Source organism: Bombina bombina, chromosome 6, assembly GCF_027579735.1.
Source record: "Bombina bombina isolate aBomBom1 chromosome 6, aBomBom1.pri, whole genome shotgun sequence".
NCBI classification, from domain to species: domain Eukaryota; kingdom Metazoa; phylum Chordata; class Amphibia; order Anura; family Bombinatoridae; genus Bombina; species Bombina bombina.
Window position 1 is genome coordinate 1,055,652,348 of NC_069504.1, and position 27,211 is coordinate 1,055,679,558.

Sequence of the window (27,211 nt, forward strand, 5' to 3'; positions counted from 1 at the left end):
ATGATCCTTCTGTTTCCAAAATGCAACATTTTAGATTATTTTTCCTGCAACAAACATGTACTGAACCATTTACTAGTGTATCATTCTGTGACATCACTAGTGGGCTACAATGGGCTATAGCCCTGCCCCTAGACAGTAAAGCACCAAATATATGTTGCGATAATTGCTCCTAGTAGCTCTGAGCAGCACCAACTGTTGGAATGCTACTGCTCTATGTGTTAGAAATATGTCCGCGGCTTTTCCAAAGTAGCTGCCTTCAGAAAGAAATGATGTTGCACATGCGTGGTAATTCCATCTTAGAAAAGTAACTTAGTGGTCAATCACAATCCTTTTGGACTTTTTGTAAATACAATAAATTGTATTATAAGCTTTGCTAAAAGATTAAGATCAGCCCCTTATTTCTAAACGATGGAACTTTGACATCTTGGCCACTAGGAGCAATTGCCCCAGTATACTTTTGAAGCTTTACTGCCCCAGGTTCAGGGATATAGCCCCTTGAAGCTACTAGTAATGTGAGAAGATGTAGCACTAGCAAAGGATTCAGAACGGGTTATTTGTTTTTCAGAAAATTGATGCACCAGAATTTCTTTTCATCTTGTGGGGTGTGTATTTGTTGTCATGAAATGTAGTAGCTATATGTATCAATATAAAATGTTATAATAACAAACCAAGGAGCTGATAATTCAGGGGAGGCAACTGTCTTGCAGCATTGAATTAATGACAGAAATCCATCTGTCATGTCGCAATGAACATTGACCTTTGATATTTTGGACCACAGAGGAGACATGTTATTATGATTATAAATTGTCAGTCCTGGAAACCAAATGCAATTTATATATAATATCTGGTTTCCTCTTGTCTCCAGAAGCCAGACCTGTGTTACAATATAATGTTCAGTGCTCAGTGTTAAACAATAGTTATTGATATTTTTATTTTGACTGAATTAATTACTGTTGAATGAAATATTAGGCATATTCTTCATATACCCTTTGCTTATATATGAAAAGAAGTCATTCATTATGCTCTTAATACACAAAGCTAGCATGATTTTTTTATTGTAGATTAAAGGTAAAATTTAGTTTACTGCTTAATTTATAAAATTATGAGACAGAAGGTTTTTTTTGTATATTAGGAAATGGTCTTCTGATACAAGGTCCGTTCTTCTGTCAAAACCTTCAAGCTCTCAGCTTAACTACATGGAGATTGAACAGTTGATTTTTTCTCAGAGAGGTTCCTCTGATTTGGTAATTGAGACCTTCATACATGCTCGCAAACCAGTGACAAGAAAGATTTATCATAAAGGTGTGGAAAGTATGTATTTTGTGGCGTTCTGCTAGTGGTTATTCCTGGCATTCTGTGAAAATCCTTTGTATTCTTCAATTTGTACAGGAGGGCCTAGATAAGGGTTTATCAGCCAGTTCTCTCAAGGGGCAGATTTCTGCTCTTTCTGTTTTTCTTTACAGGAATAGCAATACCAACGCACGATAATGTACACTGGCATTACAAGTAAATCACAATGCAAATGCGATCTTGCGTTCACATTGCTAGGAAGATGAGAGCGCGTTTCCTAGGCTCCTAATGGAGCCTCGTTCGACAGCATCAGAACCTCGCGCAGCAAAGGGGGAAAGTAACGCAGCATTTTTTATTATATATGTATATGAATATATACATATATATATATATGTGTTAATATGTGTAGTGCAGTGCAGTTAATTTATTAAGAAACAAAAAAAGCTATATTTTTTTATTTTTTAATAAAATACACACCATTGTATTTTGCGGGCATTTGGCGCACATTTATAAAATTAACCAGAGATCTGATCTTGGGTTAATTTTATGAGCGCTAATTTGTTTATTTATCGGGCGTCTGGAAACTGGCAAATTTGCTGTTTGCATGTGCGCAATAAATTAGTGCTCCACTTGTAATCTAGCCCTTACCTGTATTTTGCTGTTTTTGTAATTTATGGCATGATAACTTCATCCAGGAATGACTGAGCTGCCTTCTATATGCAAAATATGTAATGAAAGTGCACTGCACAGCTGGGTCGTACGACTAGTGCTGGTGATTGTTCATGACCAGCAGAATTTTAACTATGTTTAACACATAGCATTACACGGTCGCTAGTTTTGAAATAACATGCGTGACTGAATTAGAGAATGTAATTTTTTGACTATAATTGCCCTTTAAACATTTTATGAGATATGTAATTTTAAGTTCTTTTGATGGGGGTAAGTCTGATTTGTGACCTTTCATGTAAAACATGACATCGTTACACAGTGTGTTTATGAACAATGAGAAATTATCTGCGTCTAGTGTGTAGGTTTTTTACGTTTTTAACAACTGGAATAGAATCAATGATCGTGAAAAAAAAAAATACGGATTTGTTTTAAGATGTAAGAACAGTCAGGAAATGATCAATTATTCATCAAAAGCTGTTGCCGCAAATTCTGAAAAATACAAAATGTTCCTTATTATCATCACTTAATGTCATTGTGCACATCGTCTACAATAACTTCATCATTAAAATACAAATTATTAAATACATATATCTATATTTGATAGGATAATTTAAATATGAATTTAAAAGTTAGGATTTATAGATTTGATATTTGTTATTTGTTTACAACCAATCTACTAGCCGGTAGCCAGGTAATATATCAAATTTAAACTTTTTTCTTTATCGACTTACTGTAATTCGTCCTTCCCCATACATAGTTGTTAGAATGTCCTTATCAGCCAGAGAGCATTGATACGACCGTATCAGTTTTGTGTTAACATAGAGTTTCTGCTAACTTCAATTTAAATTTAAAAAAATATATATTTATCATGATTAACTGCAAATCTTTCATATATCTTGATGTGTATAGAGGATATGTGGCACAGTATTAAATCTAAATTATAACATAAATTAGGCGATACAATTTTAGGAAAGAAAGGAATATATACAGAGCAGGGCAGTAAAGAGTACTAATATGTCATTATCTCTGAAGCTCTGCGGGACAGACAGCCAAATGTCACAGCGCACCCCGCAATGAGGCTTTTTTTTTATTCAATTGCCACTGCTGAGCAAATAAACATGACATTTCAACATATTTAACCCTATTACTGCTGTTTCTTTTCATATCTCTTTGCTGTAAACCGTTAATAATTATTTTAATTATATATTATTTATGAGGGTACTGTAGTGAGGGTGTGTTTGATAGTCTTGATAAATAAATTATATGAAATAAAAGAAAGAGAGGGGCGCCTCATGTGTAGAATCACCAAATCAAAAAAGCCAAAGCTTATGCACGTGAGCCAAATTGGTACTCACATTTAAAATAAGTGCTTATTTTAAATGTGAGTAGCAATTTGGCTCACGTGCATAAGCTTTGGCTTTTTTGATTTGGTGATTCTACACATGAGGTGCCCCTCTCTTTCTTCTATTTTACAGTTTTTCCAGTATCTTCTGTGAAGAGGAGTGCAGCCATCATAGTGACTTTCAACATGGGACTTTGATATAATTGTATGTTAATAGGTACAAGTGCCATATATTGAATGAGCTGTGTATGAAGTTGTACAGTGTATATATAGTGTATGCGCCCTCTCTTATCTTTGATATTTTTAAATTAATTATATGCAGTATTTAAAAAATAAAATAGATTTTAATAATGTATGTTGTTTATATAAATATCCATTTATATTGCGTTGTTTGTTACTGTTTGCCATGTTTGCATCGGTAATGGATATTTTATGCTCACTAAACAAATACTGTGTTTATTTAGAAAAATTGTTGATAAAAAAACTTGCAGCAATGCACTACTGGTATCTAGCTGAACACATCTGGTTAACCTATGCCATGAGGAATATATGTGCAGCTACCTGTCAGCAGCTAGCTCCCACTAGTGCATTGCTGCTCCTGAGCTTACCTAGGTATGCTTTTCAACAATGGAAACCAAGAGAACCAAGCAAATTAGATAATAGGTATAAACTGGAAAATTGTTTAAAATTGCATGTTTTATCTAAATCACTGGTTTTCAAACATATCATAAGGCCTCCCCAACAGGCCAGATTTTCAGGATTACCTTGGATGAGAGCAGGTAAAATAGCCATGTTTACTAATCAGCTGATTGTTTCACCTGTGCTCCAGTTTCCATGTCCTCAAAATGTGCCCTGTTAGGGAGGCTGGAGGACAGGTTTGAAAACCAGTGATCTAAATCATGAACGTTTCATTTTGACTGTCCTGTATTTATTATACAGCTGGGATAACAAGTCATGAGAACATTTTTAGGAGAAAGGGGCATTTTTATAATTTACAGTATCCCTTTAAGTATTAGATATCTATTTTATTCTCACTACATGGAAAATCCAGGCAGGCAGTCTTCCCACAATTCTTTTTTTGCAATTAGATTATGTACAAGTGCTTTTCCAAATATGGCTTTGGGGGTTCCCAGTATAAAGGCAAGTAAATCATGTGTGCACATATATCAGGTAAATATATTAAGCTACGTTTGCAGCTTTTCAGCTGTATGGAGCAGGCTCGCTAAGAATTATTATTATTATTATTATTATCGGTTATTTGTATATTATAGAGCGCCAACAGATTATGCAGCGCTATAAGGAGAAACTTCTTTTTCCCCCCTATCCACCACCTCAGAACTCCCTCATTTGGGGTGATTGACATGCCCTGCTCTAGCGTCATTGCACAGGAATCCTCTTGTTCAATGTTAAATGTTGCCCTTCGATGAAACATCACAAGTGGCGATTGTAGGTGGACAGGTTCATCTACAGGGATGGTAAATTTACATTTGTGTGTGCAAAGCTCTGCCTTTTCTTACCTTTTCTTCTCCAAAGTTTCATTAATTTTTTTACCTGGATGCTCTTATTTCCGTTGACCATGATAGACACTCTATACTAGGCCATCGACTTTAAGAACTAACCTTCGCTCATACAAGCATAACCTTCACTCTCCGACTTGTAAATGGCTGTGGGGACTAAGGATGCCTAACTTATGTATATATTGTGTATTATTTCATGGTGCTAGACTTGAAAAAAACTTGCAAAATAATATCAACCCAGACTGAGAAAATAAGAGATGTTTGAAAGACAAAATGACAACACATAGAGCTCATCAATACATGCTACATGTAGTTGTCATTTGTATGGCAAACTGTTATTCCTATTTACCAGATTATGTATAATAAAGCTATTACAGGTTTTGTGCAAATGTATATTCTTTAGTGATAATATTATGGAGCATAATATAGATATCCCCGGAGCTCAGTATAACATTTGCATGCATTAGTCATGTTATGTATAACCAAGAACAGAAAATAAAACTCTACTCAGTAATAGTAACACTACTTTAGTTTAAACTGAGAATATTTTTGGTTTTAACCCAAACAGAGCTGTAATTCATCTGTCTGTTATCTAGCTCATCTGATATCTCTATCTTACTGTCTGTCTGTTTCTGTCACTGCAGATGCTAAACAATTAGAGTTCCAGGGTGAGCAACACAAAAGTTACATTCTCTAACAAATTACCAGAGAATGTCTACTGCGGCCAACATTCCTTTAGTTCGCCCTATACTTTCAACGGATAGAGAGGTCACATTATTTATATTACAAGTTGTGAGTTATGTGTTTTGCGCTTGAGCCAAACACATAACATTGCTTAAAAAAACTTTGAGATTTAAGTGAAGTACAGGTATAAATCCCCAAATCTGGAATTCCAAAACCCAAATTTATTCTAAAATCCAAACTATTTCATTATTATTATTTTTTAAAATAAAAATATCAAAAATTACTAATTTTCCAGCCTGTAAGTCACAATCTTTCTTTGTCTTTGTTTTTTTGTGTTCTAAAATGCAAATAATGGTCTAAATTTATTTAAACAACAAATATTACCTTTCTGGTTACAGTAGTGCACTGTCTTTCTGAAGATACTATGTATACAAAAGTATTAAAAATTATATAAAACTACCTTTAGTTTGCATGTGTAAGCTGTAGAATTTACATGTAAATATTGCCTAAAGGACATAAGCTATTGTTGTTAACACTCGGTCCCATAGCCTCTCCAAAATATCCTATTTTAAGGATGCAAATGTATTACAAAAATCCAAAATATTTTGAAATACAAACATTTTCCGTCCCCAAGCAGACTGGATAAATAGTTTTCTACCTGTATTAGGGCTACAATAAACAAATCACAAAACATGTATAAAACATATTAGAATAAAGTATTTCACACACACACACACACACACTCACACACACTCACACACACACACACACACACACACACACACACACACACACACACACACACACACACACACACACACACACACACACACACACACACACACACACACACACACACACACACACACACACACACAAGGTGCTTGAATGAGATGGACACAAAGGTGCACCTATGTGTGTATATATTTGTATGTGTGTATGCATATTTTTTATGTGTATATATGTATATGTATGTGTGCAAATACATACCTAAACACATATACTATGGGGCCTATCTATCAAGCTCTGAAAGGAGCTTGACGGCCCGTGTTTCTGGCGAGTCTTCAGACTCGCCAGAAACAGCAGTTATGAAGCAGAGGTCACAAAGACCGCTGCTCCATAACCCTGTCCGCCTGCTCTGAGCAGGCGGACAGACATCGCTGGAATTCAACCCGATCGAGTACGATTGGGTTGATTGACACCTCCCTGCTGGCGGCCTATTGGCCGTGAGTCTGCAGGGGGCGGCGTTGCACCAGCAGCTCTTGTGAGCTGCTGGTGCAATGCTGAATACGGAGAGCTTATTGCTCTCCATATTCAGTGAGGTCTGGCGGATCTGATCCGCACTGACGGATCAGGTCCGCCAGACTTTGTTAAATAGAGGCCTATGTGTGTTTAGGTATGTATGTGCACACATACATACACATATATACACATAAAACTATATATATAAATAAATATAGTTATATATACACAACACACAGAGAAACTCTGGCACACTTTTACAAACAGGCAGCTAAGATTAAAAGCAAAAATGGAAGAGTTAGGTACAGCATCTGGCCAAATAGTTCAAGCCCAGGACCACGTCAAGGTCTCTTCCCTTCTGGTTCCCTATCTACAGCCAAACAATGCATGCTTTCAATCAAACAAACTGGGAACCACACAAGGGTGCACAGAAATGGACGGCTTTCTCAAACTGGACTGGGTATACATCCTATGACCCTGCAAAATGCACAGCTCTGGGTGCTCAATAGCACTCACAGCCAGCTGCACGGTTTTCAGAGATTGAAGTAGTTAACCCCAGACACGTCTGGGTGCAAAGCCCATAGGGAAAGTTTACAAAGTAAATTATTCAACACACAGAGAAAGTCTGGCACTCTCTTGCAAGCACACAGCGAAGATTAAAAGCAAAAATAGAAGAGTTAGTTACGGCATCTGGTCAAATGGTTCAATGAAGCAACAGAAGAAAAGTAGCACGGCTCACAGGAACAAATCTAGAGATCAGCTGGGAGAAGCCGTTAGCAATGAAAATCCGAGTCGTAAAGACGATTACACTCAGAGACTTGATTGAAGTCTTGAGGTGCCAGCTAAAAAGTAACAGGACTGAGCGTGTCCCAAATGCACAAAAAATGGAAAGGCAGCACACCAGGATTGCATTAAAGGCGAAGCTTTATTCCATGAAAAAAGACACACAAGAATAACATGCGTGAGGAGGGGGCGTGGCCTTACTCGTTTCGTGCCATGCGGCACTTAGTCATAGGATAGTGAATGAGTACAAGGTAAGTAAATACCCTGCCACCACCAATCAGAGTAATATCCTCATTTATGGGAGTGACAACGTATATGGATACAAATTAGACACACAGAAAAGGAACATACATGTGAATTAATTAAGTTTAACAATGTTAAACAAAACTAAACCAATACCACTGACAGAGTGAAACAAAAAAGTATAACATAACCAGCCTTATAATAAGTAAGAAAATTACTGTACTTGAATGAAAATAGAAATTTTACTGACCCATTGAGGAAACAGATGTCAACCTGTCACATTAAAAGTAAACAATTAACACGTCACACAGACGTATAAGACACTATTATGTGTGTATTTGCTGAATCAAAACAATTTATACGTCTATGTGACGTGTTAATTGTTTACTTTTAATGTGACAGGTTGACATCTGTTTCCTCAATGGGTCAGTAAAATTTCTATTTTCATTCAAATAATTTTCTTACTTATTATAAGGCTGGTTATGTTATACTTTTTTGTTTCACTCTGTCAGTGGTATTGGTTTAGTTTTGTTTAACATCGTTAAACTTAATTAATTCACATGTAAGTTCCTTTTCTGTGTGTCTAATTTGTATCCATATACGTTGTCACTCCCATAAATGAGGATATTACTCTGATTGGTGGTGGCAGGGTATTTACTTACCTTGTACTCATTCACTATCCTATGACTAAGTGCCGCATGGCATGAAACGCGTAAGGCCATGCCCCCTCCTCACGCATGTTACTCGTGTGTCTTTTTTTTTTTATGGAATAAAGCTTCGCTTTTAATTCAATCCTGGTGTGCTGCCTTTCCATTTCAAATGGTTCAAGCCCAGGGCCACATCAAGGCCTCTTCCCACCTGGGTCCCTATCTACAGCCAAACAATGCATTCTTTGAATCAAACAAACTGAGAACTACACAAGGGTGCACAGACCTTATGTAATTTCCCTAGACTCATACAAAACACAGGAATGGACTGCATTCTGAAACTGGACATTACCATATAACTTTAAAACAATGGTAATACTATGGGGCCTATCTATCAAGCTCCAAATGGAGCTTGACGCATTGTTTGGCAGGCTCGCCAGAAACAGCAGTTATGAAGCAGCGGTCTAAAGACCGCTGCTCCTTAACCCTGTCCACCTGCTCTGATGAGGCGGACAAGAATCGCCGGAATTCAACCCGATCGAGTACCATCGGGTTGATTGACATCCCCCTGCTGGCGGCCAATTGGCCGCGAGTCTGCAGGTGGTGTCGTTGCACCAGCAGCTCTTGTGAGGTGCTGGTGCAATGCTGAATACGGAGAGCGTATTGCTCTCCGCATTCAGTGATGTCTGTCGGACCTGATCCGCACTGTCGGATCAGGTCAGACAGACATTTCATAAATAGGCCTCTATATCTTTTTTTAAATAGAAATACTTGAAATAGCATTGTTCTTCATGCAGAATTTTTTTTTATACTTATTACATATATCTATATATTTCAAAATAAAAACAGCATTTTCTTCTTAGTGAAGAACAATGCTATTTTAAGTACTGTATTTCTTAACACACCTAAAGTTTAGCGCACAAGCGAAAACCATAACAGACTTTTTTTTAGCACGCCCTCAAGATGTTAGTGTGCTTGAGGCTTTTGCTTGGACGAAAATTTTTTACTTTCAACTTGTAATAAGAGTGCTATTGATTTAACTTGAATGGTGTTAGCGCTCAGTAGCGCTATTATTTTTCTGCTCCACTTGCTACTTAGGGCACTGTATTTAATATCCTTCTAAGGTATCATGTTAAGATGGTACATAAACAGACATATGCCCATTTAAGAATAAATTATACATTTCAAATACCCCACCTAAATAGAAATGTAAAAAAACACAGAAAACCTTTATGAACATTAAAAAATTATATAAATGCATTGCTTAAAGCAAAACATTGCAAAATCTGATAACCTAGTATCTCTATTAGCAAAAATGTATCTCTGCATTAGGTTTGGATAAACTATACCTCAAATTTCATTTTAAATACTTTTTTTAATTATGCATATTTTAAAAGTATTTGTAAAAAAACTCAATTATTTAATTCTCATTATGTATTTCATAAGCTAATTGGTTGATCTTTGAGTGCAGGTTGTTTCATTGCAATTAACACTTGTTATTCAGTTAAGGAAACACAATCAAAGCTAATGGAAGATTTTGGTCAAATCTTCCTAATGGAAAAAAGCCATTATGATTCTATTTGTGGGATAAACATGGAAAACATTAATTCTGACAACTTGATAAATACCAGAAATCTGACCTCAAACATCTTTCTTTTCATAAGGACTGAGAAAAAGAGATGCTATTTCTGAATGATTGTTGTTGTTCTAACTGTCTACTGTTTTCAGCTTATGATCATATTATTCTTGCTAAATGTTATTATATTCTAAAATGCTATAAAAGGGTAGAGTGGCTGGAAGATAAAACAAACCTCTAGAATACAGTTTGATTATAAGGGCTCTTCCCCCAAATACAATCTAAGTGATAGGTAGAGACAGAGTTTAAGATGAATGCTTGATATAAGACTGTCAACCACAGAGCAAAACACATTGGTGGATATCTTTAAATAAACAGCCCAGAAAGTTGATAAGGGAGTTGTGACAGGTGTCTCAAATAGAATGTAAAGTTATAAACCTTGGTAGGCTGACTGAACAGGATAAATAGATTTGCTGAGCAGGTTATAATTTTGAAATTAATCTTTGAGGATAATGAAACAGGTCTGTTAGGATGATGTTATTGTAGTGAAATTAAGAGATATGAAATTGAGAGAATAATTATTTGTGTTCTGTCTCATATGAGAAAGGTTAGAGCATGTTCCGGAAATGGAAACGCAAATATTTGATCTGAAAATGTGAGGGATGAAACAAAAAAGCATAGTAAAGAAGTAGACATGAGATGATGGACTGATAGTTGAGTAAACACTGAGCAAGATTTCTGCAACTGCCATTGTATTACAAGAGGCAATGAGTAGAAGCTCAATGTCTCACTTATTATCTGCTTGTTTAACGGTAAAGCACCAGTTCACCTATTGTGATGCTTAAAATGGAACATGCAATTGTATATAAACATATGTGTCTTCTCTTTCTTAGGAACGGGTGGAATATCTCTTCCTCATCATATTTACAGTGGAAGCCTTCCTAAAAGTCATTGCATATGGGCTTCTCTTTCATCCCAATGCTTACCTACGAAATGGCTGGAACTTGTTGGATTTCATCATTGTTGTAGTAGGGTGAGTCTCAAAGAACTAATCTACTTGGTGTCTGTATCTAACTACATCCTGCAAAACTGAAGTTTAATAACAATTTAATGAAAGTTAAAGGGACAGTCTAGTCTAAAATAAACTTTCATGATAGATATAGGGCGTGTAATTTTAAACAATTTTCCAATTTATTTTTATCACCAATTTTGCTTTGCTCTATTGGTATTCTTAGTTGAAATCTATACCTAGGAGGTTCATATGCAAATTTCTTAGACCTTTAAGGCCGCCTCTTTACTAAATGCATTTTGACAGTTTTTCACCACTAGAGGGTGTTAGTTCATGTGTTTCATATAGATAACACTGTGCTCATGCATGTGGAGTTCCTAGGAGCCAGCACTGATTGGCTAAAATGCAAGTCTGTCAAAAGAACTGAAATAAGGGGGCAATGTGCAGAGGCTTAGATACAAGGTAATCACAGAGGTAAAACGTATATTAATATAACAGTGTTGTTTATGCAAAACTAGGGAATGGGTAATAAAGGGATTATCTATCTTTTAAACATTCTGGTATAGACTGTCCCTTTAAAGGGACAGTAGAGTACAAATTAAATTTGCATGATTTAGATAGAGCATTGCATGCCATTTTAAACAACTTTCCAATTTACTAAACTTAGGTAGGCTGATAAGAGCTTTGCAGTGTGCATGTTTATATAGCAGTCTATAGTAGCAGTGTTTCAAACATTGTTTATTGCAATGTTATACATAGTTACAAGCACTGTTGCCAGATGGATTAAGACATGTGCACACTTCTGATCTCACCTAGGATTACTCTTTGACAAAGGATACCAAGAGAACTAAGCAAAATTTATAATAGAAGTAAATTGGAAAGTTGTTTAAAATGTCATGCTCCATCCATATTTAAGTTTAATTTTTACTTTACTATCCCTTTAACTTCTGCATAGATTTGTGGACTGTTTTTCATTACAAACATAGATGGGGAGATGGGAGTGTGGGTAAATCCCAAAAATGTTATAAAACTTATTAAAATTGGATGGAGTTTTCAGTAGACACGTGCTTTTGGAGGTTTCGTTCACCTCCGAATGCAGAAGAAGTCGGCTTTTTGTGTCGTTCAGCTTTTTCATTGCCTCATTTATTCTTAAGTTACAGCAATGCACAGATTTTAGTACGTTACTGTTGCACAAGAATAAATGTGGCAAGGAAAATAGACAAACGGCACAAAGAGCCACCTTCTTCCGCGTTCAGAGGTGAACGAGACCTCTAAATGCACAAATCTAATTTTTCGTGTATAAATTGAATTCAGAAGTAAGATAAAAATAGGTTCTAGACTGGTGGTACAAAAGGTTGACAAAGCTAAATATCATGGTGCACAGGGCACTGTTGGGAGTTACCATTGTTTACTATCTATTCCTACCGTTACTTTTTAAGATCCCCTCCTTTGCCAGTCTTGATGTTGTATGTAGAGAACTACACATGTACGTAAGACACTACCTTGTATGTAGAGAACTACACATGTAAGTAATACACTACCTTGTATGTAGAGAACTACACATGTAAGTAATACACTACCTTGTATGTAGATAACTACACATGTAAGTAAGACACTACCTTGTATGTAGAGAACTACACATGTATGTAAGACACTACCTTGTATGTGGAGAACTACACATGTAAGTAAGACACTACCTTGTATGTAGAGAACTACACATGTAAGTAAGACACTACCTTGTATGTAGAGAACTACACATGTAAGTAATACACTACCTTGTATGTAGATAACTACACATGTAAGTAAGACACTACCTTGTATGTAGAGAACTACACATGTATGTAAGACACTACCTTGTATGTGGAGAACTACACATGTAAGTAAGACACTACCTTGTATGTGGAGAACTACACATGTATGTAAGACACTACCTTGTATGTAGAGAACTACACATGTAAGTAAGACACTACCTTGTATGTAGAGAACTACACATGTAAGTAATACACTACCTTGTATGTAGAGAACTACACATGTAAGTAAGACTCTACCTTGTATGTAGATAACTACACATGTAAGTAAGACACTACCTTGTATGTATACATGTAAGTAAGACACTACCTTGTATGTAGAGAACTACACATGTATGTAAGACACTACCTTGTATGTAGAGAACTACACATGTAAGTAAGACTCTACCTTGTATGTAGAGAACTACACATGTAAGTAAGACAGTACCTTGTATGTAGAGAACTACACATGTAAGTAAGACACTACCTTGTATGTAGAGAACTACACATGTAAGTAAGACACTACCTTGTATGCAGAGAACTACACATGTAAGTAAGACACTACCTTGTATGCAGAGAACTACACATGTAAGTAAGACACTACCTTGTATGTAGAGAACTACACATGTAAGTAAGACACTACCTTGTATGTAGAGAACTACACATGTAAGTAAGACACTACCTTGTATGTAGAGAACTACACATGTAAGTAAGACACTACCTTGTATGTAGAGAACTACACATGTAAGTAAGACACTACCTTGTATGTAGAGAACTACACATGTAAGTAAGAGACTACCTTGTATGTAGAGAACTACACATGTAAGTAAGACTCTACCTTGTATGTAGAGAACTACACATGTAAGTAAGACACTACCTTGTATGTAGAGAACTACACATGTACGTAAGACACTACCTTGTATGTAGAGAACTACACATGTAAGTAAGACACTACCTTGTATGTAGAGAACTACACATGTAAGTAAGACTCTACCTTGTATGTAGAGAACTACACATGTAAGTAAGACACTACCTTGCAAACTCATGGTAGCTGGTACTTTATTAGTTTACCACCACCTAGAACTGGCCAATGATTACAACCAGATTTAAAAGGTGTTAAAAATATGGGGTGTTCTATTCTGTATATTTACATTTTCTCCAACATAGGTGTGTCCGGTCCACGGCGTCATCCTTACTTGTGGGATATTCTCTTCCCCAACAGGAAATGGCAAAGAGCCCAGCAAAGCTGGTCACATGATCCCTCCTAGGCTCCGCCTACCCCAGTCATTCTCTTTGCCGTTGTACAGGCAACATCTCCACGGAGATGGCTTAGAGTTTTTTAGTGTTTAACTGTAGTTTTTATTATTCAATCAAGAGTTTGTTATTTTAAAATAGTGCTGGTATGTACTATTTACTCAGAAACAGAAAAGAGATGAAGATTTCTGTTTGTATGAGGAAAATGATTTTAGCACCGTAACTAAAATCCATGGCTGTTCCACACAGGACTGTTGAGAGCAATTAACTTCAGTTGGGGGAACAGTGTGCAGTCTCTTACTGCTTGAGGTATGACACATTCTAACAAGACGATGTAATGCTGGAAGCTGTCATTTTCCCTATGGGATCCGGTAAGCCATTTTTATTAAGATAGTAAATAAGGGCTTCACAAGGGCTTATTAAGACTGTAGACTTTTTCTGGGCTAAATCGATTCATTATTAACACATATTTAGCCTTGAGGAATCATTTATTCTGGGTATTTTGATATGATTATATCGGCAGGCACTGTTTTTGACACCTTATTCTTTAGGGGCTTTCCCTAATCATAGTCAGAGCCTCATTTTCGCGCCGGTATGGCGCACTTGTTTTTGAGGACAGCATGGCATGCAGCTGCATGTGTGTGGAGCTCTGATACATAGAAAAGTCTTTCTGAAGGCATCATTTGGTATCGTATTCCCCTTTGGGCTTGGTTGGGTCTCAGCAAAGCAGATTCCAGGGACTGTAAAGGGGTTAAATATAAAAACGGCTCCGGTTCCGTTATTTTAAGGGTTAAAGCTTCCAAATTTGGTGTGCAATACTTTTAAGGCTTTAAGACACTGTGGTGAAATTTTGGTGAATTTTGAACAATTCCTTCATACTTTTTCGCAATTGCAGTAATAAAGTGTGTTTAGTTTAAAATTTAAAGTGACAGTAACGGTTTTATTTTAAAACGTTTTTTGTGCTTTGTTATCAAGTTTATGCCTGTTTAACATGTCTGAACTACCAGATAGATTGTGTTCTGACTGTGGGGAAACCAAGGTTCCTTCTCATTTAACTATATGTATTTTATGTCATAAAAAAATTTAGTAAAAATGATGCCCAAGATGATTCCTCAAGTGAGGGGAGTAAGCATGGTACTGCATCATCCCCTCCTTCGTCTACACCAGTCTTGCCCATACAGGAGGCCCCTAGTACATCTAGTGCGCCAATACTCCTTACTATGCAACATTTAACGGCTGTAATGGATAATTCTATCAAAAACATTTTAGCCAATATGCCCACTTATCAGCGAAAGCGCGACTGCTCTGTTTTAGAAAATTCTGTAGAGCATGAGAACGCTGATGATATGGTTTCTGAAGGGCCCCTACACCAGTCTGAGGGGGCCAGGGAGGTTTTGTCTGAGGGAGAAATTTCAGATTCAGGAAACATTTCTCAACAAGCTGAACCTGATGTGATTACTTTTAAATTTAAGTTGGAACATCTCCGCGCTCTGCTTAAGGAGGTGTTATCCAATTTGGATGATTGTGATTATCTGGTCATTCCAGAACCACTATGTAAAATGGAAAAGTTCTTAAAGGCCCCGGGGCCCCCCGAAGCTTTTCCTATATCCAAGCGGGTGGCGTACATTGTTAGTAAAGAATGGGACAGGCCCGGTATACCTTTAGTACCTCCCCCCATATTTATAAAATTGTTTTCCAATAGTCGACCCCAGAAAGGACTGATGGCAGACAGTCCCCAAGGTCGAGGGGGCGGTTTCTACTCTACACAAGCGCGCCACTATACCCATAGAAGATAGTTGTGCTTTCCAAGATCCTATGGATAAAAAATTAGAAGGTCTGCTAAAGATGTTTGTTCAGCAAGGTTCCCTTCTACAACCAATTGCATGCATTGTCCCTGTCACTGCAGCCGCGTGTTTCTAGTTTGATGAGCTAGGAAAGGCGATTATTAGTAATTCTTCTTCTTATGAGGAGATTATGGACAGAATTCGTGCTCTTAAATTGGCTAATTCTTTCACCCTAGACGCCACCTTGCAATTGGCTAGGTTAGCGGCGAAAAAATTCTGGGTTTGCTATTGTGGCGCAGAGCGCTTTGGTTAAAATCTTGGGCAGCGGATGCGTCTTCCAAGAACAAATTGCTTGACATTCCTTTCAAGGGGAAAACACTCTTTGGCCCTGACTTGAAAGAGATTATCTCTGATATCACTGGGGGCAAGGGCCACGCCCTTCCTCAGGATAGGTCTTTTCAAGACCAAAAATAAACCTAAGTTTCGTCCCTTTCGCAGAAACGGATCAGCCCCAAGGGCTACGTCCTCTAAGCAGGAAGGTAATACTTCTCAAGCCAATCCAGCCTGGAGACCTATGCAAGGCTGGAACAAGGAAAGCAGGCCAGGAAACCTGCCACTGCTACCAAGACAGCATGAAATGCGGGCCCCCGATCCGGGACCGGATCTGGTGGGGGGCAGACTCTCTCTCTTCGCTCAGGCTGGGGCAAGAGATGTTCTGGATCCTTGGGCGCTAGAAATAGTCTCCCAAGGTTATTCTCTGGAGTTCAAGGGGCTTCCTCCAAGGGGGAGGTTCCACAGGTCTCAGTTGTCTTCAGACCACATAAGAAGACAGGCATTCTTACATTGGGTAGAAGACCTGCTAAAAATGGGAGTGATTCATCCTGTTCCATTAGGAGAACAAGGGATGGGGTTCTACTCCAATCTGTTCATAGTTCCCAAAAAAGAGGGAACGTTCAGACCAATCTTAGATCTCAAGATCTTGAACAAGTTTCTCAAGGTTCCATCGTTCAAGATGGAAACCATTCGAACACTTCTTCCTTCCATCCAGGAAGGTCAATTCATGACCAAGGTGGATTTCAAGGATGCGTATCTACATATTCCTATCCACAAGGAACATCATCGGTTCCTAAGGTTTGCATTCCTGGACAAGCATTTCCAGTTCGTGGCGTTTTCTTTCGGATTAGCCACTGCTCCTAGGATTTTCTCATAGGTACTAGGGTCCCTTCTGGCGGTGCTAAGACCAAGGGGCATTGCTGTAGTACCTTACTTGGACGACATTCTGATTCGAGCGTCGTCCCTTCCTCAAGTAAAGGCTCACACGGACATTGTCCTGGCCTTTCTCAGATCTCACGGATGGAAAGTGAACGTGGAAAAGAGTTCTCTATCTCCGTCAACGAGGGTTCCCTTCTTGGGAACTATAATAGACTCCTTAGAAATGAGGATTTTTCTGACAGAAGCCAGAAAAACAAAACTTCTAGACTCTTGTCGGATACTTCATTCCGTTCCTCTTCCTTCCATAGCGCAGTGCATGGAAGTGATAGGTTTGATGGTAGCGGCAATGGACATAGTTCCTTTTGTGCGCATTCATCTAAGACCATTACAACTGTTCATGCTCAGTCAGTGGAATGGGGACTATTCAGACTTGTCTCCGAAGATACAAGTAAATCAGAGGACCAGAGACTCATTCCGTTGGTGGCTGTCCCTGGACAACCTGTCACAAGGGATGACCTTCCGCAGACCAGAGTGGGTCATTGTCACGACCGACGCCAGTCTGATGGGCTGGGGCGCGGTCTGGGGATCCCTGAAAGCTCAGGGTCTTTGGTCTCGGGTAGAATCTCTTCTACCGATAAATATTCTGGAACTGAGAGCGATATTCAATGCTCTCAAAGCTTGGCCTCAGCTAGCGAGGGCCAAGTTCATACATCAACCATCAGGGGGGAACAAGGAGTTCCCTAGCGATGGAAGAAGTGACCAAAATCATTCTATGGGCGGAGTCTCACTCCTGCCACCTGTCTGCTATCCACATCCCAGGAGTGGAAAATTGGGAAGCGGATTTTCTGAGTCGTCAGACATTGCATCCGGGGGAGTGGGAACTCCATCCGGAAATCTTTGCCCAAGTCACTCAACCGTGGGGCATTCCAGACATGGATCTGATGGCCTCTCGTCAGAACTTCAGAGTTCCTTACTACGGGTACAGATCCAGGGATCCCAAGGCGGCTCTAGTGGATGCACTAGTAGCACCTTGGACCTTCAAACTAGCTTATGTGTTCCCGCCGTTTCCTCTCATCCCCAGGCTGGTAGCCAGGATCAATCAGGAGAGGGCGTCGGTGATTTTGATAGCTCCTGCGTGGCCACGCAGGACTTGGTATGCAGATCTGGTGAATATGTCATCGGCTCCACCATGGAAGCTACCTTTGAGACGAGACCTTCTTGTTCTAGGTCCGTTCGACCCACTCCAGCTGACTGCTTGGAGATTGAACGCTTGATCTTATCAAAGCGAGGGTTCTCAGATTCTGTTATTAATACTCTTGTTCAGGCCTGAAAGCCTGTAACCAGAAAAATTACCACATAATTTGGTATATCTGTTGGTGTGAATCTGCAGGATTCCCTTGGGACAAGGTTAAGATTCCTAAGAGTCTATCCTTCCTTCGAGAAGGATTGGAAAAAGGATTATCTGCAAGTTCCTTGATGGGACAGATTTCTGCCTTGTCTGTGTTACTTCACAAAAAGCTGGCAGCTGTGCCAGATGTTCTAGCCTTTGTTCAGGCTCTGGTTAGAATCAAGCCTGTTTACAAAATTTTGACTCCTCCTTGGAGTCTCAACCTAGTTCTTTCAGTTCTTCAGGGGGTTCCGTTTGAACCCTTACATTCCGTTGATATTAAGTTATTATCTTGGAAAGTTTTGTTTTTGGTTGCAATTTCTTCTGCTAGAAGAGTTTCAGAATTATCTGCTCTGCAGTGTTCTTCTCCTTATCTGGTGTTCCATGCAGATAAGGTGGTTTTGCGTACTAAACCTGGTTTTCTTCCAAAAGTTGTTTCTAACAAAAACATTAACCAGGAGATAGTTGTGCCTTCTTTGTGTCCTAATCCAGTTTCAAAGAAGGAACGTTTGTTGCACAACTTGGATGTAGTTCGTGCTCTCAAATTTTACTTAGCAGCTACTAAGGATTTCAGACAAACTTTGTCTTTGTTTGTTGTTTATTCTGGTAAACGGAGAGGTCAAAAAGCAACTTCTACCTCTCTCTCCTTCTGGATTAAAAGCATTATCCGATTGGCTTATGAGACTGCCGGACGGCAGCCTCCTGAAAGAATCACAGCTCACTCCACTAGGGCTGTGGCTTCCACATGGGCCTTCAAGAACGAGGCTTCTGTTGATCAGATATGTAAGGCAGCGACTTGGTCTTCACTGCACACTTTTTCTAAATTTTACAAATTTGATACTTTTGCTTCTTCTGAGGCTATTTTTGGGAGAAAGGTTTTGCAAGCCGTGGTGCCTTCCATTTAGGTGACCTGATTTGCTCCCTCCCTTCATCCGTGTCCTAAAGCTTTGGTATTGGTTCCCACAAGTAAGGATGACGCCGTGGACCGTACACACCTATGTTGGAGAAAACAGAATTTATGTTTACCTGATAAATTACTTTCTCCAACGGTGTGTCCGATCCACGGCCCGCCCTGGTTTTTTTAATCAGGTCTGATAATTTATTTTCTTTAACTACAGTCACCACGGTAACATATGGTTTCTCCTATGCAAATATTCCTCCTTAACGTCGGTCGAATGACTGGGGTAGGCGGAGCCTAGGAGGGATCATGTGACCAGCTTTGCTGGGCTCTTTGCCATTTCCTGTTGGGGAAGAGAATATCCCACAAGTAAGGATGACGCCGTGGACCGGACACACCGTTGGAGAAAGTAATTTATCAGGTAAACATAAATTCTGTTTTCACAGGTAAATAGTAAATTGTTCAGAAATAAATTGGAAAGTTTTTTTTTAATTGCATGCTCTTAATTATAAATGTTTAATTTAGACTTTAGTGTCCCTTTAATTAAAAAAAGTGCAACCTCTGATTATGCTAACATGTTAATTCTATTACAGCTGAAACTACAAAATTATCCATTCAATTCCAATAATGGTATTTCTGCAGATAAATTGTATGTACAATCGACAAATAGAATGATCTACCTTAGTATTTAGAATTAGAGAGATATAATAGAATAGAAAAGTTAAAGGGACGTTTAACTGCTGAGTAATACTAAAGTGGCATGGTTACTACCTAACATGCTAATGTTTTTCCTCCTGTGCTTGCAGCTTTCTTCAAAACTATTTGTTTGTTTTAACCCTTTTTGTTAGAGCTGGTTAGTGAAGTTCTGTATCTTCACATTGGATGCTGCCATCTTGGAATTTAAGTATTCTTGTACCCTGTGACAGAAGTGGTGCACATTCAGACATCAGTAATATTGTTGTTTCTTCTGTTAAGTGTGATCAGTCCACGGGTCATCATTACTTCTGGGATATTACTCCTCCCCAACAGGAAGTGCAAGAGGATTCACCCAGCAGAGCTGCATATAGCTCCTCCCCTCTACGTCACTCCCAGTCATTCTCTTGCACCCAACGACTAGATAGGATGTGTGAGAGGACTATGGTGATTATACTTAGTTTTATATCTTCAATCAAAAGTTTGTTATTTTAAAATAGCACCGGAGTGTGTTATTATCTCTCTGGCAGAGTTTGAAGAAGAATCTACCAGAGTTTTTGTTATGATTTTAGCCGGAGTAGTTAAGATCATATTGCTGTTTCTCGGCCATCTGAGGAGAGGTAAACTTCAGATCAGGGGACAGCGGGCAGATGAATCTGCATAGAGGTATGTAGCAGTTTTTATTTTCTGACAATGGAATTGATGAGAAAATCCTGCCATACCGATATAATGTCATGTATGTATACTTTACACTTCAGTATTCTGGGGAATGGTACTTCACTAGAATTACACTGTAAGAAATACATAAAGCTGTTTAATAACTAGAGATTATGTTTAACGTTTTTGCTGGAATGTAAAATCGTTTTCATTTACTGAGGTACTGAGTGAATAAATGTTTGGGCACTATTTTTCCACTTGGCAGTTGCTTAATCTGTTTTTCTGACAGTTTCTGTTCTCCCTCACTGCTGTGTGTGAGGGGGAAGGGCCGTTTTTTTGGCGCTTTTACTGCATCAAATATTTCAGTCAGCAACTCATTGTATTCCCTGCATGATCCGGTTCATCTCTACAGAGCTCAGGGGTCTTCAAAACTTATTTTGAGGGAGGTAATTTCTCTCAGCAGAGCTGTGAGAATTATAGTTTGACTGAGATAAAAAACGTTTATTCTGTAATTTGTTTCCTGCTTTCAGAATTTGTTATCTTTGCTAATGGGATTAAACCTTTGCTAAAGTTGTGTTGTTTACAAGGATTGAGGCTATAACTGTTTCAATTTATTAATTTTCAACTGTCATAGATCTTCTGTGCTTCTTAAAGGCACAGTACGTTTTAATATTATTCTAATTGAATTGTATTTCCAAGTTGCAAGTTTATTTGCTAGTGTGTTAAACATGTCTGATTCAGAGGATGATACCTGTGTCATTTGTTGCAATGCCAAAGTGGAGCCCAATAGAAATTTATGTACTAACTGTATTGATGCTACTTTAAATAAAAGTCAATCTGTACAAATTGAACAAATTTCACCAAACAACGAGGGGAGAGTTATGCCGACTAACTCGCCTCACGTGTCAGTACCTACATCTCCCGCTCAGAGGGAGGTGCGTGATATTGTAGCGCCGAGTACATCTGGGCGGCCATTACAAATCACATTACACGATATGGCTACTGTTATGACTGAGGTTTTGGCTAAATTACCAGAACTAAGAGGTAAGCGTGATCACTCTGGGGTGAGAACAGAGTGCGCTGATAATATTAGGGCCATGTCAGACACTGCGTCACAGGTGGCAGAACATGAGGACGGAGAACTTCATTCTGTGGGTGACGGTTCTGATCCAAACAGACTGGATTCAGATATTTCAAATTTTAAATTTAAACTGGAAAACCTCCGTGTATTACTAGGGGAGGTGTTAGCGGCTCTGAATGATTGTAACACAGTTGCAATACCAGAGAAAATGTGTAGGTTGGATAAATATTTTGCGGGTACCGACGAGTACTGAGGTTTTTCCTATACCTAAGAGACTTACTGAAATTGTTACTAAGGAGTGGGATAGACCCGGTGTGCCGTTCTCACCCCCTCCGATATTTAGAAAAATGTTTCCAATAGACGCCACCACAAGGGACTTATGGCAAACGGTCCCTAAGGTGGAGGGAGCAGTTTCTACCTTAGCTAAGCGTACCACTATCCCGGTGGAGGATAGCTGTGCTTTTTCAGATCCAATGGATAAAAAGTTAGAGGGTTACCTTAAGAAAATGTTTGTTCAACAAGGTTTTATATTGCAACCCCTTGCATGCATTGCGCCGATCACGGCTGCAGCGGCATTCTGGATTGAGTCTCTGGAAGAGAACATTGGTTCAGCTACTCTGGACGACATTACGGACAGGCTTAGAGTCCTTAAACTAGCTAATTCATTCATTTCGGAGGCCGTAGTACATCTTACTAAACTTACGGCGAAGAATTCAGGATTCGCCATTCAGGCACGCAGGGCGCTGTGGCTAAAATCCTGGTCAGCTGATGTTACTTCTAAGTCTAAATTGCTTAATATACCTTTCAAAGGGCAGACCTTATTCGGGCCCGGGTTGAAAGAGATTATCGCTGACATTACAGGAGGTAAAGGCCATGCCCTGCCTCAGGACAAAGCCAAAGCCAAGACTAGACAGTCTAATTTTCGTTCCTTTCGTAATTTCAAAGCTGGAGCAGCATCAACTTCCTCTGCACCAAAACAGGAAGGAGCTGTTGCTCGCTACAGACAAGGCTGGAAACCTAACCAGTCCTGGAACAAGGGCAAGCAGACTAGGAAACCTGCTGCTGCCCCTAAGACAGCATGAATTGAGGGCCCCCGATCCGGGATCGGATCTAGTGGGGGGCAGACTTTCTCTCTTCGCCCAGGCTTGGGCAAGAGATGTTCAGGATCCCTGGGCGCTAGAGATAATATCTCAGGGATACCTTCTGGACTTCAAATACTCTCCTCCAAGAGAGAGATTTCATCTGTCAAGATTGTCAACAATCCAGACAAAGAAAGAGGCGTTTCTACGCTGCGTACAAGAGCTCTTGTTAATGGGAGTAATCCATCCAGTTCCACGATCGGAACAGGGACAGTGGTTTTACTCAAATCTGTTTGTGGTTCCCAAAAAAGAGGGAACTTTCAGACCAATCCTGGACTTAAAGATCCTAAACAAATTCCTAAGAGTTCCATCGTTCAAGATGGAGACTATTCGGACAATTTTACCTATGATCCAAGAGGGTCAGTACATGACCACTGTAGATTTAAAAGATACTTACCTTCACATACCGATTCACAAAGATCATTATCGGTACCTAAGGTTTGCCTTCCTAGACAGGCATTACCAGTTTGTGGCTCTTCCATTCGGATTGGCTACAGCTCCAAGAATCTTCACAAAGGTTCTGGGTGCTCTTCTGGCGGTACTAAGACCGCGGGGAATCTCGGTAGCTCCATACCTAGACGACATTCTGATACAAGCTTCAAGCTTTCAAACTGCCAAGTCTCATACAGAGTTAGTGCTGGCATTTCTAAGTTCACATGGATGGAAGGTGAACGAAAAGAAAAGTTCACTCGTTCCACTCACAAGAGTTCCCTTCCTGGGGACTCTTATAGATTCTGTAGAAATGAAGATTTACCTGACAGAGGACAGGCTAACAAGACTTCAAAGTGCTTGCCGCACCCTTCATTCCATTCAACACCCGTCAGTGGCTCAATGCATGGAGGGAATCGGCTTAATGGTAGCGGCAATGGACATAGTACCCTTTGCACGCTTACACCTCAGACCACTGCAACTGTGCATGCTAAGTCAGTGAAATGGGGATTACTCAGACTTATCCCCTTCTCTGAATCTGGATCAAGAGACCAGAAATTCTCTTCTATGGTGGCTTTCTCGGCCACATCTGTCCAGGGGGATGCCATTCAGCAGACCAGACTGGACAATTGTAACAACAGACGCCAGCCTTCTAGGTTGGGGTGCCGTCTGGAATTCTCTGAAGGCTCAGGGACAATGGAGTCAGGAGGAGAGTCTCCTGCCAATAAACATTCTGGAATTGAGAGCAGTTCTCAATGTCCTCCTGGCTTGGCCCCAGTTGACAACTCGGGGGTTCATCAGGTTTCAGTCGGACAACATCACGACTGTAGCTTACATCAACCATCAGGGAGGGACAAGAAGCTCCCTAGCTATGATGGAAGTATCAAATATAATTCTCTGGGCAGAGTCTCACTCTTGCCACCTGTCAGCAATCCACATCCCGGGAGTGGAGAACTGGGAGGCGGATTTCTTAAGTCGTCAGACTTTTCATCCCGGGGAGTGGGAACTTCATCCGGAGGTCTTTGCCCAAATACTTCGACGTTGGGGCAAACCAGAGATAGATCTCATGGCGTCTCGACAGAACGCCAAGCTTCCTCGTTACGGGTCCAGATCCAGGGATCCAGAAACAGTCCTGATAGATGCTCTGACAGCACCTTGGGACTTCAGGATGGCTTACGTGTTTCCACCCTTCCCGTTGCTTCCGCGATTGATTGCCAGAATCAAACAAGAGAGAGCATCAGTGATTCTAATAGCACCTGCGTGGCCACGCAGGACTTGGTATGCAGACCTGGTGGACATGTCATCCTGTCCACCTTGGTCTCTACCTCTGAAACAGGACCTTCTGATACAGGGTCCCTTCAAACATCAAAATCTAACTTCTCTGAAGCTGACTGCTTGGAAATTGAACGCTTGATTTTATCAAGACGTGGGTTTTCTGAGTCAGTTATTGATACCTTAATACAGGCTAGGAAACCTGTTACCAGAAAGATTTACCATAAGATATGGCGTAAATACCTATATTGGTGTGAATCCAAAGGTTACTCTTGGAGTAAGGTTAGGATTCCTAGGATATTGTCTTTTCTACAAGAAGGTTTAGAAAAGGGTTTATCTGCTAGTTCATTAAAGGGACAGATCTCAGCTCTGTCCATTCTGTTACACAAACGTCTGTCAGAAGTTCCTGACGTCCAGGCTTTTTGTCAGGCTTTGACCAGGATTAAGCCTGTGTTTAAAACTGTTGCTCCACCATGGAGTTTAAACCTTGTTCTTAATGTTTTTCAGGGCGTTCCGTTTGAACCCCTTCATTCCATTGATATAAAGTTGTTATCTTGGAAAGTTCTATTTTTAATGGCTATTTCCTCGGCTCGAAGAGTCTCTGAATTATCAGCCTTACATTGTGATTCTCCTTATTTGATTTTTCATTCGGATAAGGTAGTCCTGCGTACTAAACCTGGGTTCTTACCTAAGGTAGTTACTAACAGGAATATCAATCAAGAGATTGTTGTTCCTTCTTTATGCCCAAATCCTTCTTCAAAGAAGGAACGTCTACTGCACAACCTGGATGTAGTCCGTGCTCTAAAATTTTACTTACAGGCAACTAAGGAATTTCGACAAACGTCTTCTCTGTTTGTCATTTACTCTGGGCAGAGGAGAGGTCAAAAAGCTTCCGCTACCTCTCTTTCTTTTTGGCTTCGTAGCATAATTCGTTTAGCTTATGAGACTGCTGGACAGCAGCCTCCTGAAAGAATTACAGCTCATTCTACTAGAGCTGTGGCTTCCACTTGGGCCTTCAAGAATGAGGCCTCTGTTGAACAGATTTGCAAGGCTGCAACTTGGTCTTCGCTTCATACTTTTTCCAAATTTTACAAATTTGACACTTTTGCTTCATCGGAGGCTATTTTTGGGAGAAAGGTTCTTCAGGCAGTGGTTCCTTCTGTATAAAGAGCCTGCCTATCCCTCCCGTCATCCGTGTACTTTTGCTTTGGTATTGGTATCCCAGAAGTAATGATGACCCGTGGACTGATCACACTTAACAGAAGAAAACATAATTTATGCTTACCTGATAAATTCCTTTCTTCTGTAGTGTGATCAGTCCACGGCCCGCCCTGTTTTTAAGGCAGGTAAATATTTTTTAATTTATACTCCAGTCACCACTTCACCCTTGGCTTTTCCTTTCTCGTTGGTCCTTGGTCGAATGACTGGGAGTGACGTAGAGGGGAGGAGCTATATGCAGCTCTGCTGGGTGAATCCTCTTGCACTTCCTGTTGGGGAGGAGTAATATCCCAGAAGTAATGATGACCCGTGGACTGATCACACTACAGAAGAAAGGAATTTATCAGGTAAGCATAAATTATGTTTTTCTTGCCAAAACATTAACAGAAAAGGAAACAATGGCACTACTCGGAACTGTCTCAATATATTTGAGTATTAATAAGTATCTGATTAGGGGTAGGTGCTTGTACCAATTACTATATTATGCAGGGGATCAGTAAGAGACTGATTAAGGGGTACAAATATAGCACTCTGGAACGTTGGAAAAATTATAAGGAAATTTAATAATAAAAAATAACTTTTATTAGATCATGTTAAAATCAGGGTTGACATACATATTAAAATACACATTGGTCTACTACTATATAGCCATAAGATAGTGGTTATAACAACAACACAACCAAATGAGTATTTGTGTTGTATTAAGTATGCAAATGACTACCAACAATTTCCTAGAAGGATGATGCTATTAGTCTGCTAGGGTATTCGGTCATTACCTTATTTGTACCATAAATGGCATAATAATATATTGTTTGTTATATCATCTAATAGTCAGGAAAAGCCTGACTGGTTACCTTATTAGTACCTGTGTTAAACAATATATTATTATGCCATTTATGGTACAAATAAGGTAATAAGCAACGTTTCGTGACTCCTGTCACTTAATCATGCTCTCACTGAGAGAGCATGATTAAGTGACAGGAGTCACGAAACGTTGCTTATTTTAACTTGGTCCGTTTATTAAAGATGAAAGTTTTATACCCATAGTGCTGGTGTACTACATGAATTATTGGATGATTTAGAGGAGTTGCAGTTTTTTCCTCTACACCGTGCACATACAGTGGTGCTGTATTCACACCTGGTGTGGATCTGAGTAATGGGTTACAATAATAGAATGACTTTTAAGAGAGCTGCGTGTATAGGAGGAAATGCAATAGTATGGGGAGCAGTAACCCTGATACTGTAGTTGTATGTGTCTTTAACTTTGTTAAAATATTTTTCATTTGTTACCTACTAATAAAACAAAAAAAAGTTTTTGTTTTTTTTTGTTTTTTTTGTATTATGAATGAAATCCATAAACATAAGCTAACTTTATGAATTGAGCTAAAATTAGATGTT

The 27,211-nt window shown here is 39.3% G+C and overlaps 1 protein-coding gene across 1 annotated transcript in view; it reads left to right on the forward strand.

Moving 5' to 3' along the window:
* The window catches only part of CACNA1C (calcium voltage-gated channel subunit alpha1 C), a 1,426,303-nt gene that overhangs the window by 464,121 nt on the left and 934,971 nt on the right, over positions 1–27,211 (forward strand). Inside the window, 1 exon segment of the mRNA XM_053719677.1 lies at positions 10,887–11,026. Within this exon segment, the coding sequence (XP_053575652.1) occupies positions 10,887–11,026 (140 nt within the window).